Below are 18,253 nucleotides of genomic sequence, written 5' to 3'. Positions count from 1 at the left end.
CCACACACACACAGAGGTATCGCAGTTCGAATCCCAGCGGTCGCTAGTTAACATCTCGCCACGGTGGCGAGGAGATGTGAACTACCTCGCCTGGGAGGCAGAAATTCGTGCGTTCGATCCCGACCCTGACGATGCCTGCTGCTGTATATTTGTGTGTGGCTGGGAGATGTTGACTACCTCGCCTGGTACACAGGAGGTCGTGGGTTCGATCCCGACCCTGACGATGCCTGCTGCTGTATATTTGTGTGCGGCTGGGAGATGTTGACTACCTCGCCTGGTACGCAGGAGGTCATGGTTTCGATCCTGACCCTGAAGATGCCTGCTGCTGTATATTTGTGTTTGGCTAGGAGATGTTGACTACCTCGCTTGGTACACAGGAGGTCGTGGGTTCGATCCTGACCCTGACGCCGATCTCGGGGGGGAAAGCCTCCGGGGCCGGTTCAGATGTTCGCTGCTCTCCACTGCCCTAGTTGTCGTTCGGGAATCGAGCCGGGATGTGAACTCGGGGCTCAAGTGAACTGCTCCATATTGATTCTAGATTTGAAGCTTTCGTGACTGTAAGGATTCATATTCTTAGGTTTTTTCGGTGAAGTCACGTCGGTAAAAAATAAAAATTAATAAAAGTAAAAATAAAATCACGACGTTTCGGAGGCAACACAAGCTTCCGTCTTCATGTGGAACCATCACAGCACGCTTGCTGTATCAAGTGCTATCGTGCTGTGACGATTCCACCTGAAGACGGAAGCTTGTGTTGCCTCCGAAACGTCGTGATTTTTATTTTATTTTTATTTTACTTTTATTAATTTAAAATTTTTACCTACGTGACTTTACCGAAAAAAACCTAAGAATATGCTCCATATTGCACAACCGCTCCCAAAGTGATGCACACAAAAGGAAAGATCCACTCCGCCGCCCACTCCGTATCGCCTCTTAACAGAATGTCGGGGCAAGTGTTGTTATGAGCGAGCAGCAGCACCTGTGAAGGCATCCGGCACTGTGGCACACAATGTGGTGGTGGGTGGCCAGCACTACGCCCTGCCGCCTTTGTCTCCCCCAGTGATGACGATGTTTACTACGCACCAGGCACTCATTTGAGGCTGAGACGGCCTAAGGGAGGGCCAGGACCCGGTACAGATAATCACAACCGTGGTTGGTGGCGGCCGTGGAAGGGAATTGAACTCGGCAGGCCTGGTTCGTAGCGCTGCGTGTTAACCACTGCACCACAACTCCCTATGTGATATGCAAACTCCCACATGCACATGGGTGCTAGACTTTAACCTTGACCAGGCTCTAACCTAAACCCTCTAACCCTTTGCAGCACCGGCCCATGGTAATAACTAAATGAACTTTTTTTATTTGACCAGGTAAGGCCCACTACTAAGCTGTGTAGATGCTTTTCAAAAAGGGCCTGGCTATCACGAATGATAGCTCAACGATTTAGCCGATATCATCATCATCGTCATCACGTGGAGATGTCAAGCAGCAGCCGAATACTATAGACGCGTGGTGACGTTGGTTCTGAATGTGGAGGGGAAAACCGGAGGACCCAGAAAAGAAATCCACTCGACCACAGGGTTGGGGTCGTGATAGGGGAAGTGATTGGGGTCATGATAAGAATTCGGGTAATGGTGGGGGTGGTGATGTTGACTACCTCGCCTGGTATACAGGAGGTTGTGGGTTCGATCCCGACCCTGGCGCCTGCTGCTGCATTTCTATTTCTCTCTCTCATCATCATCACGGTGGCTAGGAGATGTTGACTACCACGCCTGGTATACAGGAGGTTATGGGTTTAATCCCAACCCTGACGCCTGGTGCTGCATTTCTCTTTCTCTCTCTCATCATAATCATCATCACCATGGCTAGGAGATGTTGACTACCACGCCTGGTATACAGGAGGTTGTGGGTTCCGATCCCGACCCTGACGCCTGCTGCTGCATTTCTCTTTCTCTCTCTCATCATCATCATCACCATGGCTAGGAGATGTTGACTACCACGCCTGGTATACAGGAGGTTGTGGGTTCCGATCCCGACCCTGACGCCTGCTGCTGCATTTCTCTTTCTCTCTCTCATCATAACCATCATCACCATGGCTAGGAGATGTTGACTACCACGCCTGGTATACAGGAGGTTGTGGGTTCCGATCCCGACCCTGACGCCTGCTGCTGCATTTCTCTTTCTCTCTCTCATCATAATCATCATCACCATGGCTAGGAGATGTTGACTACCACGCCTGGTATACAGGAGGTTGTGGGTTCCGATCCCGACCCTGACGCCTGCTGCTGCATTTCTCTTTCTCTCTCTCATCATCATCATCATCACGGTGGCTAGGAGATGTTGACTACCTCGCCTGGTATACAGGAGGTTGTGGGTTCGATCCCAACCCTGACACTTGCTCTAAATTTCTCTCTCTCTCTCATCATCATCATCACCATGGCTAGGAGACGTTGACTACCTGGCCAGGTATACAGGAGGTTGTGGGTTCGATCCCAACCCTGACACTTGCTCTACATTTCTTTCTCTCTCTCATCATCATCATCATCACCGTGGCTAGGAGATGTTGACTACCTCCCCTTGTATACAGGAGGCTGTGGGTTCGATCCCGACCCTGAAGCCTGCTGTATATTTCTATCACTCTCTCCCCGTGGTTCGCGTGGATATTTCTCTGGGTCCTTCAGTTATTTCCACTCCACGTTTAGATGCGACGTCGCCACGCGTTTAAGAGTTATTTGTCTGCTGCAATGAATGTCCACGTGATGACGACGATGATATCAGCCGTTCATAAATGACGTCACGCGATTTTGTGAGATTATTGACCCTCCCCTCCTCGTCACACGGCGTCACAAAAAGTCAGACCCCCCCCCCCTCAAATATGACGTCACAAAGCTCTGCCCCTCCCCACCAACAAAAAAGTACAACATGCTTTAAATCGTTTTAAACTATTCTCATTGTAGTGCGTATTTAATGTGGCGCTGCACTCTGATGTTGTAGGAGAAAACATTGCTCAAAAAGTCGATTTAATTAAGTAGAACGTGTTGTCTATATTCATTTAAAGTTGCGCATTTTGATGCGACGTCACATTTCCCAAACACCCCCCCCCGCCCCTCGTCACACATCATCACAAATGTCTGACCCCCCCCGCACCCCCCTCTAGGTGCGTGACGTCATTTATGGACGGCCCCCTGAAAAATCAAAAGAGCCACGGGGCACATCAGTGGCGGGGGCATCCACACCCGGCCCAAACGAAAATAAGTCGTAGCTAGAAGCAGCCGACCCCTCGACGGCATCCCTGTAGGCACACGCGGGGGGAGGGGAGGGGGAGAGGGGGGAGCGCGGGGGGGGGTGGTGCGAACCGTCGGACTCGACAGCGCCCCCCTCCACCCAACCCATCGACCGGACGTTCTAAAGAGATGGGGGACAAGGGGAAGAAGACGGCTTTTGGGCTACGACGATTGGGCGGTCGACGATCGGGGAAGGGCCGTCGCCCCCATCCCTTCTCGCCATTAGTTTTCTCCTGCAAGAGAGGGGGGGGGGGGCAACGGATGGGGGGGGGGGTGCGGCTGGGGGTTAGAGATCCGTTGATACGAACGAACGATGCGTGCGTGCGTGCGTACACGTGTGTTGAGGCTATACGGGGGATCTTTGTCTTTGTGTGTGAGTGAGTGAGGGTGAGAGTTGGCAGAGTCGGTGGGGGGGGGGGGTGTACAGCTGGTGGTGCATCTACCGGTCATCTCAGTCCGGCAACCCATGGAACCTGCTGGGTCTGTCCCGTGACTTCCTTATTTTGCTGTCTTTTTTCTTGGATTTTCTGTTTGCACATCGTCACTTTAAGATGTATTCTTGTTTATGTTTTTGTTTTTTTGTTTGTTGCGGTTGCACCCGATTCAAGAGCCGAATGGCTCACATGGCTATACCTAATAAATGAACTAAAAAAAAATAAAAACTACTGTCAGAAGTGGGAGCCGTCGACACTTCACGTGGCCGCCTCAAAGTGCACGTGGCCTGGCACAAGCGTCGTGGTGACGTCACCGCTGCTTAGTGGCGAATGGCGGTTGTTGTTGTTGTGTGTCTGTGTGTGTGTGTGTCTGTGTGTGTGTGTGTCTGTGGGGAGCGGTAGTGTAGCGGTTAGCGCGCTGCACTACGAACCTGGCGACCCGGGTTCGATTCCCGCTCACGGCAAACACCAGTGACGATTATCTGAACCGGTCCTGGGCCTCCCCTAGGTCGACTCAGCCTCAAATGAGTACCTGGTGCGGTGTGTAAACATCGCCGTTAGGGAGACAAAGGCGGTCGGGCGTGGTGCTGGCCACCGCCCCCTCGTGTACCGTTCCGGCCTTCATAGGTGCTTGCTATAACAGCACTTGCCCCTACAGTCTGTTAAGGCTATATGGGGGATCTTTGTTTTATCTTCGTGTGTGTGTGGCTGTGTGTGTGTGTGGCTGTGTGTGTGTGTCTGTGTGTGAGTGGCTGTGTCTGTGTGTGTTGTAAACGTGTTTGGCACTGTATGGAGGCAACCGTGCGCTAATCGGAGGTGCGGGGGAAGGAAGGACAACAACTAAACACACCGGTCACTCACCACTCACTCACGAGTCACGGTAACCAGCCACCGCCACTCACCAGTCACGGCGAGCTTGCCCGAGCACGACGCCTCCCCGAGGTGGTTGGAGGCGACCGCCGAGTAGACGCCGCTGTCCTTGGCGGTGGCGAGCGCCACGTGCAGCGAGCACACGCCGTACGTGTCGCTGCACCAGACATTGGACGTTTCGCTCACCGGCTCGCCGTCGCACAGCCACGCGACGCGCGGCCGCGGGTTGCCGCTGACCGCGCAGCTCATCTTGACGTCGTTGCCCGGTGGAGCCACGTGGTCCTTGAGGGGCAGCACGAACTCGGGCGCGAATTCACGCTCCTTGTCCTGGTACTGGTTGAGTTTGACCTCGAAGAGGTCTGGCCACCGCCGCCGCCGCGGTGGATGATGATGATGATGGCGGCGGCGATGATGGAGAAGATGATGGCGGTGGTGATGGCGAAGATGATGGCGAAGATGATGGCGAAGATGATGGCGAAGATGATGGCGGCGATGATGTGAAGATGATGGAATTTGATGATGGCAAAGATGTTGGCGACGATGGCGGCCAAGATGATGGCGGTGATGATGGCGAAGATGATGGCGGCGATGATGGTGAAGATGATGGCGGCGATGATGGTGAAGATGATGGCGGCGATGATGGCGAAGATGATGGCGAAGATGATGGCGGCGATGATGGTGAAGATGATGGCGGCGATGATGGTGAAGATGATGGCGGCGATGATGGCGAAGATGATGGCGAAGATGATGGCGGCGATGATGGCGAAGATGATGGCGGCGATGATGGCGAAGATGATGGCGGCGATGATGGTGAAGATGATGGCGGCGATGATGGCGAAGATGATGGCGAAGATGATGGCGGCGATGATGGCGAAGATGATGGCGGCGATGATGGTGAAGATGATGGCGGCGATGATGGTGAAGATGATGGCGGCGATGATGGTGAAGATGATGGCGACGATGATGGCGAAGATGATGGCGGTGATGATGGTGAAGATGATGGGGGCGATGATGGCGAAGATGATGGCGACGATGATGGCGGCGATGATGGCGGCGATCGTGAAGATGATGGCGGCAATGATGGCAAAGATGATGGAGAAGATAATGGCGAAGATGATGGCGGTGATAATGGTGGCGATGATGGCATTGATGATGGCGTGGACAATGGCGAAGATGATGGCGGTGATGATGGCGAAGATGATGGCAGGAATGGCGATGATGGCAAAGATCATGGCGGTGATGATAGCAACGGGGGGGGGGGGGGGGGGGGGGAGGTGGCGAGAAGACGTTATTAAAGGTGTTATATATGGAGAGATCCGGAAATAATAAACCTTTGCCCCAAGATCTGCAGTCCTCTACATGTTAAGGTGGTATAGGCCAATTAGCATAGAGGGCAATGATTGACTCTTGTCCCACGATGACCGAGATGACCGAGATGCACCACCTGTGCTGTGCCTCCCCCCCCCCCCCCCCCCCTTTCTGGCACACAGTGTCACAACTACGCACGCACACAAAGAAAAATACAAAGATCCCCCGTATAGCCTTAACAGACTGTTGGGGCAAGTGCTGTTAGCAAGCACCTGCACACTCACACAGAGACCCACAGACTCACACAGAGACCCACAGACTCACACAAGGACGCACTTGCTGTTTGATATCCACTTGAAACTTTAGCTAACTCACTCACTCATCATCTCACTCAATTATTTACCCGCCGATTACCCACCAAAGTTTCCTGCATAGCCTTAACAGACTGTAGGGGCAAGTGCTGTAAGCGAGCACCTATGAAGGCCGGCACTGTGGCACACGAGGGGGTGGGTGGCTAGCACCACGCTAAGGCCGCCAGTGGCGATGTTTGCACACAGCACAAGGTACTCATTTAAGGCTGAGTCGACCTAGGGGAGGCCCAGGACCGGTTCAGATAATCGTCACTTGTGTTAGCCGTGAGCGGGAATCGAACCCGGGTCGCCAGGTTCATAGCGCAGCGCGCTAACCGCTACACTACCGCTCCCCACACGCGCACACACACATTCACACACACACACAGTGACACACACCTACGTACCCACCACACACACACACAGACACATCGACGCACGCGCACGGTGACGCAGGACTCACTCTTCTGCTTCGGCACCTGCCACGCATCCTTGCAGTCGGTGGGCTGGCTCACGCCGAGGTCGTTGCGCGCCATCACGCGGAAGAAATACTTGCGGCCCGGCACGAGGTTGGTGACGGTGTAGCGCGTGTGAGCCACGCGGTCCGACAGGATGAACCAGCTCATGGTGCTCGAGTCGCGCTTCATCACCACGTAGTAGACACGCTCCTCTGGGAGGTCGTCCGGCGACGGCTCCCACGTGAGCGTCACCGTCTGGCTGATCTCCTCCGCCAGGGTGATCTCGCCCGGAGGACGGGGAACGTCTGGCCAGTTGGTTGTGGGGGTGGGCGGGGGGGGGGAAGTCGAAGGGATGTGGGACACACGGGGACACACGGGGACGCACGTGGACACACGGGACGGTGAGTGAGACGGAGATGAGGCATGCGGCAGGACAAGGAAAATGCACACACATCGGCTTGAGCCAGTTGTAGCCATGGGATTATTTTGTCCGTGTACGTACGTGGAACTTCGTTCGCACTGTACGTGGCCAACCGCGTCAATTGGTGGTGTGGAGGAAGGGCAACGACACATAAACAACAACAAGTGGTTCTAAAGAAATTATTTTCAAGTATCAAGATGTTGAGTGATATAACATCACGGTTCAGTCTTTCTGGCATGAATGCAGGAGGTGTTAAGATGTTCGAACACCAAACAGATCCACCTATCGTCACTACAAGGCATCGTCATCAAGTCTGCATGATCCACAAATCGTGCTTTTGGTGCATGAAAACCAACATTCTGTGATTGTAATGACGCACGCATCGTCCTTGGGACTGATTGGCCTACACCAGAGCTACGCAAGCCGTGTCTCACCGGTGTTAAACCAGTGAACGATGCCATGAGGTGAACAACACGAGGGCAATGCAAATATCAAAGCATCAATGGCTCGGTTCGAGTGGTTGTAGTGAGCAAGTGAGAGAATAAGTGAGTGCTTGAGTGAGTGAGTGAAATAGCGAGTGAGTGAGTGAATATGCAATCGAGTGAGTGACTGAGTGAGTGAGTGTGTAAGTGAGTGGGCCAGTGAGTGTGTGAGTGAGTAGGTGCGTGTGTGAGTGAGTGAGCAAGTGAGCGTGTGAGTGATTGCTTGAGTAAGTGAATGAAATAGCGAGTGAGTGAGTGAGTGAATGTGCAAATGAGTGAGTGAATGAGTGAGTGAGTGTGTCAGTGAGTGGGTTAGTGAGTGTGTGAGTGAGTGGGTGCATGTGTGAGTGAGTGAGCAAGTGAGAGAGTGAGTGAGTGCTTGAGTAAGTGAGTGAAATAGCCAGTGAGTGAGTGAATGTTCAAACGAGTGAGTGACTGAGTGAGTGAGTGTGTCATTGAGTGGGCCAGTGAGTGTGTGAGTGAGTGGGTGCGTGTGTGAGTGAGTGAGCAAGTGAGAGAGTGATTGAGTGCTTGAGTGAGTGAAATAGCGAGTGAGTGAGTGAATGTGTAAACGAGTGAGTGTGTCAGTGAGTGGGCCAGTGAGTGTGTGAGTGAGCGGGTGCGTGCCTGAGTGAGTGAGTGAAATAGCGAGTGAGTGAGTGTGTGAGTGTTCGGTGCGACGCTCGTCAGCGCGATGATGCTCACCCGCGACCGTGACGCGGATCTTCATGGTCTCGGAGCCGGCCTCGTTGGCCAGATTCACGCTGTAGATGCCCGAGTCGGAGCGGTCCGCGCTGGAGATCACCATGTGGGTGCTGCCACCCTCCGTCGACACGTTGGCGCGGTCAGGCAGTGCCAGCGTGTTCTTCTGCCAGGTTACCGTGGGCGTGGGGATGCCCTGCAGGTGGGAAGGGAGGGTGGGATGTAGCATCAGGGTCAAGGGGCAGTTATCAACTGTGTGTGTTGATCTTAGTGTAATGTATAGTGTAGTGTACGGTGTAGTGTGTATAATGTTGAACCTCTTTCCCCCCCGTACATAGCCAACCACATTAATTAGAGGTGCGGGGGTGGGGGAAGGACAACAAACTAAACACAACAAGAACCACAAGCAGTTCTAAACAAATGAGCTCGTCAATCTAGATGATGTAGAAGTGCATCGTACCTCCCAGTGGCTTCCTCATATTAGAAGAAAATAACGTTCCAGACAGCCGCAGAAGCAGCACAATAAGGTGTTCAAAAACGGCCACGTGGTCAGTTTGATGCCCCTGTGATTGGCGTCTGTTTGGTGTTTGAACATCGTTACGCCCCCCTGTATTTCTGCCAGAAAGGCGAGAATCCCGTTGTTGCTTTCTCATTCAACATCTTGCTGCAGGCGAAATGCTTCAACTCGCTGCAGCTGCTTAACCCCAGCTTACTAATGCATGGGTGTGCGCATTGCCCTTGTACTGCTTCCCTTTTCGTGGCGGCCTCTAGTCTAGAAGTCTTGGGACAATAATGCCATGGAGGAAACTGTCTCTGGTGCAGGCTAATCACTTTCAAGGAGAGTGCGTACACTCACAAAGCACATTCATTGGCGTTTTTTTACCACACGTATGAACACATTGACACCCGCGGTATTGACGCCAGAAAGCATGAAAGCCCCATTGTATTTCGATTTAAAGCTTTCGTGACTGCAGGGATTCATCGTCTTGGTTCTTTCGGTAAAGTCACGTAGAAGAGAAATAATAAAATAATACAAATAAAAATAATAAAATAATATAGTAAAATAAAACAATAAAAATTATATAATATAATAAAAACATATTATGTAATTTTATTATGTTTTATTTGTATTATTTTATTATTTCCCTTCTACGTCACTTTACCGAAAGAACCAAGAAGATGGACCCCATCGTATTATCATTCAACATCTTGGTACTGGAAAAATAATTCCCGGAGCTGAGTGCCCTGTCGCTGCAACCAACGGGCGAGCGAGCGATCGATCAATCGATTGAAGGGAGCGGTGGTGCGTACCGAGAAGCGGACTGCCAGCCGCAGGGTCTCGCCAGCCTTGAGGAAGACGTAGCTCTGGTGGCGCGAGGTCAGGTGGAACCTGGGAGCGGCTGGGAGGGAGGGTAGCGGGGGACGGGTGGGTGGTGGAGAGTTATCAGCACCGAGGCAATTTGACATGTCTTTCATTTCCGTTTCGTCTCGTTTCTCAGTCCGCTTTTCCTATTGAGGATCGCAGTGGCAACGTTTTGAGTAGGGCGGTCCAGACCTCCCTTTCCCTGGCGACAGACTCCAGCAGTACATTACTATACACTATGCACTACTCTACTATACATTAGTATACACTGCTACAATATGCACTACTGTACACTACTATACATAACTATACACTACTACACTATTATACATTATACACTACTACACTATACATTATTCGACACTATACATTACTATACACTACTACTCTATATACTACTACACTATACACTACTATATACTACTACACTATATACTACTATACACTACTATACACAGGCTCTAGCTCTTCCTGGGAAATTCCCAGGCGTTCCCAGGCCAGTCGAGGGACGTAGTCCTGCCAGCATATCCTGGGCCAACCCTGGGGTCTTTGCCCAGTGGGAAGTGCCCGGTAGATTCCAGGGGAAATCTACTGGGAGCATCCTGGCCAGGTGCCCGATCCACCTCAACTGGCTCCTCTCGATCTGGAGGCAGAGCAGTGACTCGACTCTGAGGCTCTCCCGGATTACTGAGCTCCTCACCCGATCACGGAGAGTGAGCCCGGCAATTCTGCGGAGAAACCTAATTTTGGCCCCTTGTACCCGCGATCTCATCCTATCGGTCGTTACGCAAAGCTCATGGCCATCATAGGTGAGGATGGGAACATAGCTCGACCTGTAAACCCAGAGCTGTGTTCAAGAGCTCAGCTCCCGCTTTACTCCCATGTCAAAACATTTAAACGTTCTTCATATATATAGAACAGAAGCTAATAAAAATTATATTTAGATGTTAATAAAAGTTGTCTCAATGGGGGAAAAGTATTGAAATGAATGAATAGATAAAAAAGATATAGTTTGTTTTAAGGTTAAACTTCTTTTTGTAAAAATATAGGAAAATAAGAATATGTTAGCGTGGCAAATTTGCAAGTATAATGAAATATACAAATATAAATACAAGTAATTGTTGATATTGGTGTCTCCCGGGGGAGGGGAGGCGGCATTGCGAGCACGCACACGCGTACACAAAGACAACATCCCCCGTATAGCCTTTAACAGACTGTCGGGGCAAGTTCTGTTCGTGAGCAGCACATCTGAAGGCCCGAACGGCAAACGAGGGGGTGGGTGGCCAACACCATGGCCGACCGCATTTGTCTGGCCAGTGGCGATGTTTACGCACCGCACTAGGTACTCATTTTAGGCTGAGGCCAGGAGCGGATTAGCCAATCGTCAATGGGATTGGGCTTGAGGGGGAATCGAACTCGGGTCGCCGGGTTCGTAGCGAAGCGCTAACCGCTACAGTTCCGCTCCTGACAGACACACACACACTAATACACACACACACACGCGTGCGTACACACACTCAACACACACACTCCCAGCGTTGACGTGATGCCTCATTACAGCTGGCGGAGGATCGCTCCGACAAACTAAATGTCAAAGTCAGAGCCACTGCGCTGTGAGAGGAAAGCGTGTAAAGTTTGTATCTGTGTACTTTGTTGATATGTAAACCCAACAGTTTATCAGTTAAAAGCGTTACAAGGATAGGCATCCACACACACGGTAAAAATTTACTTTTATAGGTAAGATAATTATAATATTATTATAATATATTAGTATAATATAGTATTTCTAGATTTGAAGTTTTCGTGACTGCAAGGGTCCATACTCTTTGGTTTTTTCGGTAAAGTCACGTAGGTGAAAAATAAAATTAAAATAAATTAAATCACGACGTTTCGGAGGCAACACAAGCTTCCGTCTTCAGGTGGCACCGTCACAGCAAAATTACTTGATACAGTACGTGACTTTACCGAAAAAACCAAAGCGTATAATATAGTATGTTTTTGTTTGCCGATAAAAACGCCCTTAAATGTGTCGTTGTCTCACCAGGTGGTGGCATGGCCACCACGTACTTGTCCAGCTCCCTCGCCTCACCGACGCCGGCTTCATTCACGGCCCTGACACGGAAGAAGTAGCGGCCCTTCTCGCGCAGACCCGTGGCCGTGAAACGCGTGCCAGTCACCAGCTCCTTGCTGCAGCGCACCCATTCCCCACTATCCTCGGAGCGCATCTCCACCACGTAGCCCTGTGCCTCGCTGTTGCCGCCACTGCCACTGTTGCTGTCGGCCAGCGGGGGCTTCCACGCGAGCGAGACGCTGGAGTAGGTCGTCTCGGTCACCCACAGGTCCTCCAGCTTGCCCGGAGGGTCTGCCGGGTACGGAGGGGTGACAGTTGGAGGGGGTCGAGTGGATGGATGGGCTGACTGAGTTGGGGTGGGCGAGTGAGTGGGTGGGTGGATGGGTCGGTGGTGGAGTGAGTGGATGAATATTCAAGTCATTGAGTGGATGGGTCGGTGAGTGGGTGAATGGATGGGTAGGTGAGCAGGTGGGTGAGAAAGTTGATGAGTGGATGAATGGGTCGGTGAGTGGGTGATTGGGTGAGTGGGTAGGTGAAAGAGTGGATGGGTTGGTGAGTGTGTGAATGGGTGAGTGAGTCGGTGTGTAGGTGGGTGAGTGGGTGGGTGAGTGGATGCATCGGTGAGTGGGTCACGTTTCGGGCGTGATTTAATTTAGTTTTCATTTATTTTATTTTTAACCGACGTGACTTTACCGAAAAAAACAAAGAGTATGAATCCTTGCAGTCATGAAAGCTTCAAATCTAGAGTGAGTGGGTGCATGGGTGGGTGAGTGGGTAAATGGATGAGTGGGTGAGAGGGTGGGTGAGTGGGTGGATGGGTCGGTGAGTGGGTGAATGGGTGAGTGAGTGAGTCAATGGGTCGCTGGGTGGGTGACCTAGCAGGTGGGTGGGCATGTGCTCACAGATGGGGTCGCGTGCCAGCACAGGTATCGAGGTGCTGCTGGGCGTCCCTGGCCCGGCCGCGTTGACGGCCGTCACCTGGAACTCATATTCCACATCCTCCGCCAGCTTCCCGGCCTCCACCTCCGTCCCTGCACAACAACACACAAAGGTCCCCCGTGTAGCCTCAACACTACCGTCGAGGCAAGCCCTGTTCGCGAGCACCTCCTTAAAGCGGGTCTATGCCTGGTTAGTCGCACGGTGTTCTAACCTCTGCGCCACCGCTCCCAACTCTGTGCTACACGCAGACAGGCACAAACAGCCAGACCGCGTCTCCATGTCTCTGTAACCCTGTGTCTGTGTTTCTGTCACTCTGTGTCTCCACGTATTATGTGTCTCCCCGAATGTCCTCCCGTGTCCCCGTGTGTCTCCCCGCATGTCCCCCCGCGTGTCCCGGTGTGTCTCCCCTTGTCCCCATGTCTCCGTGTGTCTCCCCGCATGTCTCCCGTGTGTCTTTGTGTGTCTCCGCGTGTCCCCACGTGTCCCCGTGCATCTCCCCGCGTGTTCCCGCATGTCTCCACATGCCCCCCCGCATGTTCCTCCGCGTGTCCCCGCGTCTCCCCACGTGTCACCCCGCATGTCCCCGTGTGTCTCTCCTTGTCCCCGGTGTCTTCGTGTGTGTCCCCGTGTGTCTCCCCGCGTGTCCCCCTCGCCACTCCGTGTACCCTGCACGAGCTGCGTGTTGACGGGCACCCAAAGGGAGCTGCCCTTCTTCCTGCGCTCCACCATGTATCCCAAGATGGCCGACCCGCCGTCGCTCTGCGGAGGCTGCCAGCTGAGCGTCACCGAGGTTTTGGTGACGTTGCTCACGACGGGGGCAGAGGGGGACCCCGGGGGCACTGAGGAGGGGGTGGGGGGAGGTTTCAACGCACAGCAGTGAAGACCCAAAGGTGTGGGACAACAACTTCGTGGTGATGGTGAATGTGATGAAGGTGGTGGCAGTGGTGGTGATGGTGGTGATGATTATGATGGTGGTGGTGTTTTTGATGAAGGTGGTGATGGTAGTGATGATTGTGGTTGACACAGTAGTGGGCACAGGTGGTGCATCAACCAGTTATCTCAGTCAGTCGACCAGTGGCACCTGGGTCTGTCCCGCGACCTCCTGCCAGCGGGTGTTCAACACTTCACATAGCGTGGCACAAGCGCCATGGTGACGTCACCACCACTTAGTGGTGAATGGCGGTTGTTGTTGTTGTTGATGATTGTGGTGCTGTTGATATTTATGTAGGTGGTGATGGTGGTGCTGATGAAGGCTTTGGTAGTGGTGGTGATGGTTACAGTCGTTCGTGGTGCTGCTGATATTGATGAAGGTGGTGGTGGTGCTGCTGATGAAAGCATTGGTGGTGGCGATGATCATTCTTGGCGCACCGCTGACATTTCCGACGATGTATGCCAGGCCTCCATAGCCCCCCCACCCCCCACCTCACCCCCTCTCACCGTAGGGCTCCCCGGCGTAGACCTCGGCGGACTCCAGCGCCTCGCTAACCCCCTCCGTGTTGACGGCGCGGATGCGGAACTGGTACTGCTTGCCCTCCTCCACCTTGTCGTAGGAGAAGGAGGTCTCGCTGCTGTCCACCTCGCCCACCTTTATCCAGGAGGAACGACCGACCTGGCGCCTCTCCACCACGAAGCTGGTGACCGGCCGCCCGCCATTGTCCTTGGGTGCCTTCCACTTCATGGTCACGCACTGGCCTGTCCGCTCAGTGAACTCCACGGGGCCCTGCGGAGGCTTGGGCACGTCTGTCGCCGCAGCCGCCGACAGATAAAAATAAAATATTAAAGTGTAAAAACAACGAAGCCGTAAAAACTATGAAAATATAAAAAAACTACGAACTGTAAAACTATAAACTATTAAAAAAAACATGACCTATCAAAACGATAAACTATACAAACCATCATCTATAAAAACTATGAACTATAAAAACGATAAAACGATAAAAGCTATAAAAAGAAACTATTAAACTATAAAAACGATGAACTATAATAGCTATAACCAAAAACTATAAAACATAAAAAAAACTATCAACTTTAAAAGTTATAAAAGATATTAAACGAAAAAAGCTATAAAATAATAACTATTAAACTAGAAAAAACTACGAACTAGAAAAACTATATAAACCATAAAACTATTAAAATCGCTGAAATATAAAAACTATAAACTATAGAACAAAATTAAAAACTATCAAACGATAAAAGATATGAAACGATAAAAGCTATAAAATTATATATTTTTTTAATTAAACTATAAAAATATATAAAGGAAAACTATAACACAATTAAACTATAAAACATTAAACAATAAATCTATTAACTATAAAAAAACATGAACTATACAAACTATAAACAACTAAAGACTATGAAAACTGTTAAACTATAAAACAATTAAGCTCCCACTACTAAACTGTGTTGCTCTTTTTCAAAAGCGACACAAATAATAGCTCAACGAAGTGGCTTATCATGCGGAGGAGTGGAGGATTAGCGGAGTAGTAACGAAGGAGGAGCGGAGGAAGTATGGAGGAGCGCCCCCGCTCCGTTCCGTGGTCGCCCACTCTAAGTTGTTTATTAAGCAATGGCAGTTCATTGACAACCCCCTCCAGAACCACCACCGTAACCACCACCAGCACCATAACCACCAATACCAACACCCGTTATTCGCCACAAGTGACGGTGACATCACCACGGCGCCTATGCCAGGCCAGGTGGACTTTGAGGCCACGTGAAGTGTTTAAGGCTCGCTAACAGGAGGTCTATGGCCAGACTAAGCTGGTGCCATGGGTTTGCTGACTGACCACCACCTCCTACACTACCACCATCACCATAACCAGCACCAGCAGCAACATAAGCACAACCTTCACCACCTCCACCACTACCACCATCACCATTACCTACTCCACCACCACCTCCACCACGACCACCTCCACCCCAGTGGGTGTCTCGACTTAGCGTCCCTAGATCTCACCGATGACGTTGAGCTGCATGTCCACGCTGACAGAGCCGCAGGGACTCTTGAGTCGCAGCGTCACCACGCCGCTGTCCTCGCGCTGACAGTTGGCGCGGCAGAAGGAGGTCTGCGAGGAGGTGCGGTGGAGCGTGGTGCGGGCGTCCTCCTCCACCTCCAGGCCGTCCTTGAGCCACGTGATCTTGGGCACCGGCTTGCCCGTGAACGCGATGTCAATGAGCGCCGTCTGGCCCGCACGCACCGTGATGGGCTCGCGCATCAGGCGCTCCAGCAGGTCCGCGTCGATCTCGGGTGGGTCTGGGGTGGGGGGGGGGGGGGCGGTGTGGGGGGGGGGAAGGTGGGAAAACACGTGGGGAGGTGGGAGGAGATGGAGGAGCGAGGAGGAGGAGGGAGTAGGAAGGAAGGGAAGAAGGGGGAGGGCGAGGAGGTTGAAGGAGGGAGGAGGGAGATATAAACAGGGGTGATGGTAGGGGAGAGAAGAAGAGGTGGGGAGGAGAGGGGAAGGCAGGTGAACGCGTGGGGAGGTGGGAGGGGGAGGGAAAGAAGGGGGAGGGAGAAAGTTTGAGGATGATGAGTGAGGAGGAGGTGGAGGAGGCCGGGTTGGGGTGGAGGAGCGAGGAGGGGAGAAGGGGGAGGGGGACGGTGGAGGAGGTGGAGGAGGGTGGAGGGAAAGAAGGGGAAGGGAGTGGAGGTGGAAGAGGTTGGATGATGGGTTAACCCACAGAACGTCTTGTAACTCAGCAGCAGCATTGTCTCATTGTTACGCTGCGTGCTATAGGCCCCCTTACGAGCAATAGGCCCCCCCCTCCAGCCCCTCTCCCATACCGGCAACGTTGAGGTTTCCCTCCGTCTTGACCCCCTTGGCAGTGAAGGTGTAGCGGCCCATGTTCTTGTCCTGCGTGTTCTTGATGGTGATCTTGTGCACCGCTCCCTGCTTCACGATCTTCACGTTGTCATCCTGCTCGATCTACCGGGGGGAGAGGGGGGGGGCAGGGGTGGGGGGGTCCAGCAGGGTGGTGATTATGCTCTGGATAGTTCTGCAACTTGCTGATACTGTTGTTCTTCTTGGTTCTTTCGGTAAAGTCACGTAGAATGGAAATAATAAAATAATAAAAATAAAACATAATAAAATAATTCTCACGACGTTTCGGCCACAACGCAAGCAGCCGTCCTCAGGTGGAGAGCAGGTCTGTCGAGTAGACTCTGTCTAGACTTTGTCTACTCAACAGACCTGCTCTCCACCTGAGGACGGCTGCTTGCGTTGTGGCCGAAACGTCGTGAGAGTTATTTTATCACGTTTTATTTTTATTATTTTATTATTTCCATTCTACGTGACTTTACCGAAAGAACCAAGAAGATGAATCCCTGCAGTCACGAAAGCTTTAAATCGAAATGATACTGTTGTTGTTGACGACGACGATTATGACGATGGTGATGACGATGATGGCGATGATGGTGCTGATGGTGATGATGGTGATGATGGCGATGATGATGGTGGTGATGGTGGCGATGATGGCGATGATGGTGCTGATGACGATGATGGTGCTGATGGCGATGATGATGACGATGGTGATGACGATGATGACGATGATGGTGCTGATGGTGATACTGTTGTTGTTAACGACGACGATTATGACGATGGTGATGACGATGATGGCGATGATGGTGCTGATGGTGATACTGTTGTTGTTAACGACGACGATTATGACGATGGTGATGACGATGATGGCGATGATGGTGCTGATGGTGATACTGTTGTTGTTGACGACGACGATTATGACGATGGTGATGACGATGATGGCGATGATGGTGCTGATGGTGATGATGGTGATGATGGTGGTGATGGTGGCGATGATGGCGACGATGATGGCGATGATGGTGACGATGATGGTGGCGATGGTGGCGATGATGGCGATAATGTTGATAATGGTGACGATGATGATGGTGATGATGATGGCGATGTTGGTGATGGTGGCGATGATGGTGCTGATGGTGATAATGGTGGTGATGGTGATGACGGTGGGGATAGTGATGATGACGGTGTCCATGGCAATGATGATGACGGTAACCGTGGTGATGATGATGACGATGACCACGGCGATGATGATGATAATGATAACAATGGTCACCGTGGCAATGCAACCTTCCCCGGTGGCCACACTCACCACTTTGCCGTCGCACCTCCAGGTACCCTCCACCTTCTCATCATCCAGCACGACGGTGAACTCGGAGGGCTGCCCGGTGCGAACCTCCTGGTCCGACAGGCCACTCTGCAGCGTGGCCATGCGCTCTGCATGCACGCGCACGCAGACACGGACACAAGTCCCCCATTGTAGGCTCGACAGATCGACGGGGGCAAGGTAGAGACCCACAGACTCACACGGAGACCCAGAGACTCACACAAAGACCCACAGACTCACGTAGAGACCAACAGGCTCACACAGAGACACATATACACACAGAGACCCAGAGACTCGGACAGATCCACAGACTCACACATAGACCCACAGACCCACACATAGACCCACAGACTCACAGAGAGATCCACAAACTCACACAGTGACCCAAATACTCACATAGACACCCATAGACTCACACAGAGACCCATAGACTCACGT

The 18,253-nt window shown here is 52.0% G+C and overlaps 1 protein-coding gene across 1 annotated transcript in view; it reads right to left on the bottom strand.

Moving 5' to 3' along the window:
* Positions 1–3,129: 3,129 nt before the first annotated feature.
* The window catches only part of IGSF22 (immunoglobulin superfamily member 22), a 34,997-nt gene continuing 19,873 nt past the window's right edge, over positions 3,130–18,253 (bottom strand). The window contains exons 14-25 of the mRNA XM_078615886.1: positions 17,801–17,925; positions 16,461–16,602; positions 15,636–15,932; positions 14,114–14,416; positions 13,342–13,515; positions 12,640–12,768; positions 11,708–12,028; positions 9,615–9,703; positions 8,307–8,499; positions 6,704–7,003; positions 4,615–4,941; positions 3,130–3,511 (exon numbers count right to left, since the gene is read on the bottom strand). Coding sequence (XP_078472012.1) covers positions 3,501–3,511; positions 4,615–4,941; positions 6,704–7,003; positions 8,307–8,499; positions 9,615–9,703; positions 11,708–12,028; positions 12,640–12,768; positions 13,342–13,515; positions 14,114–14,416; positions 15,636–15,932; positions 16,461–16,602; positions 17,801–17,925 — 2,411 coding nt within the window. The 3' untranslated portion in view covers positions 3,130–3,500. The remainder of the gene's footprint in view (positions 3,512–4,614; positions 4,942–6,703; positions 7,004–8,306; positions 8,500–9,614; positions 9,704–11,707; positions 12,029–12,639; positions 12,769–13,341; positions 13,516–14,113; positions 14,417–15,635; positions 15,933–16,460; positions 16,603–17,800; positions 17,926–18,253) is intronic.

Source organism: Lampetra planeri, chromosome 48, assembly GCF_965212315.1.
Source record: "Lampetra planeri chromosome 48, kcLamPlan1.2.h2, whole genome shotgun sequence".
NCBI lineage: Eukaryota > Metazoa > Chordata > Hyperoartia > Petromyzontiformes > Petromyzontidae > Lampetra > Lampetra planeri.
The sequence above is the reverse complement of the archived record's forward strand: the minus strand, read 5'-3'. Positions and strand labels throughout refer to the sequence as shown.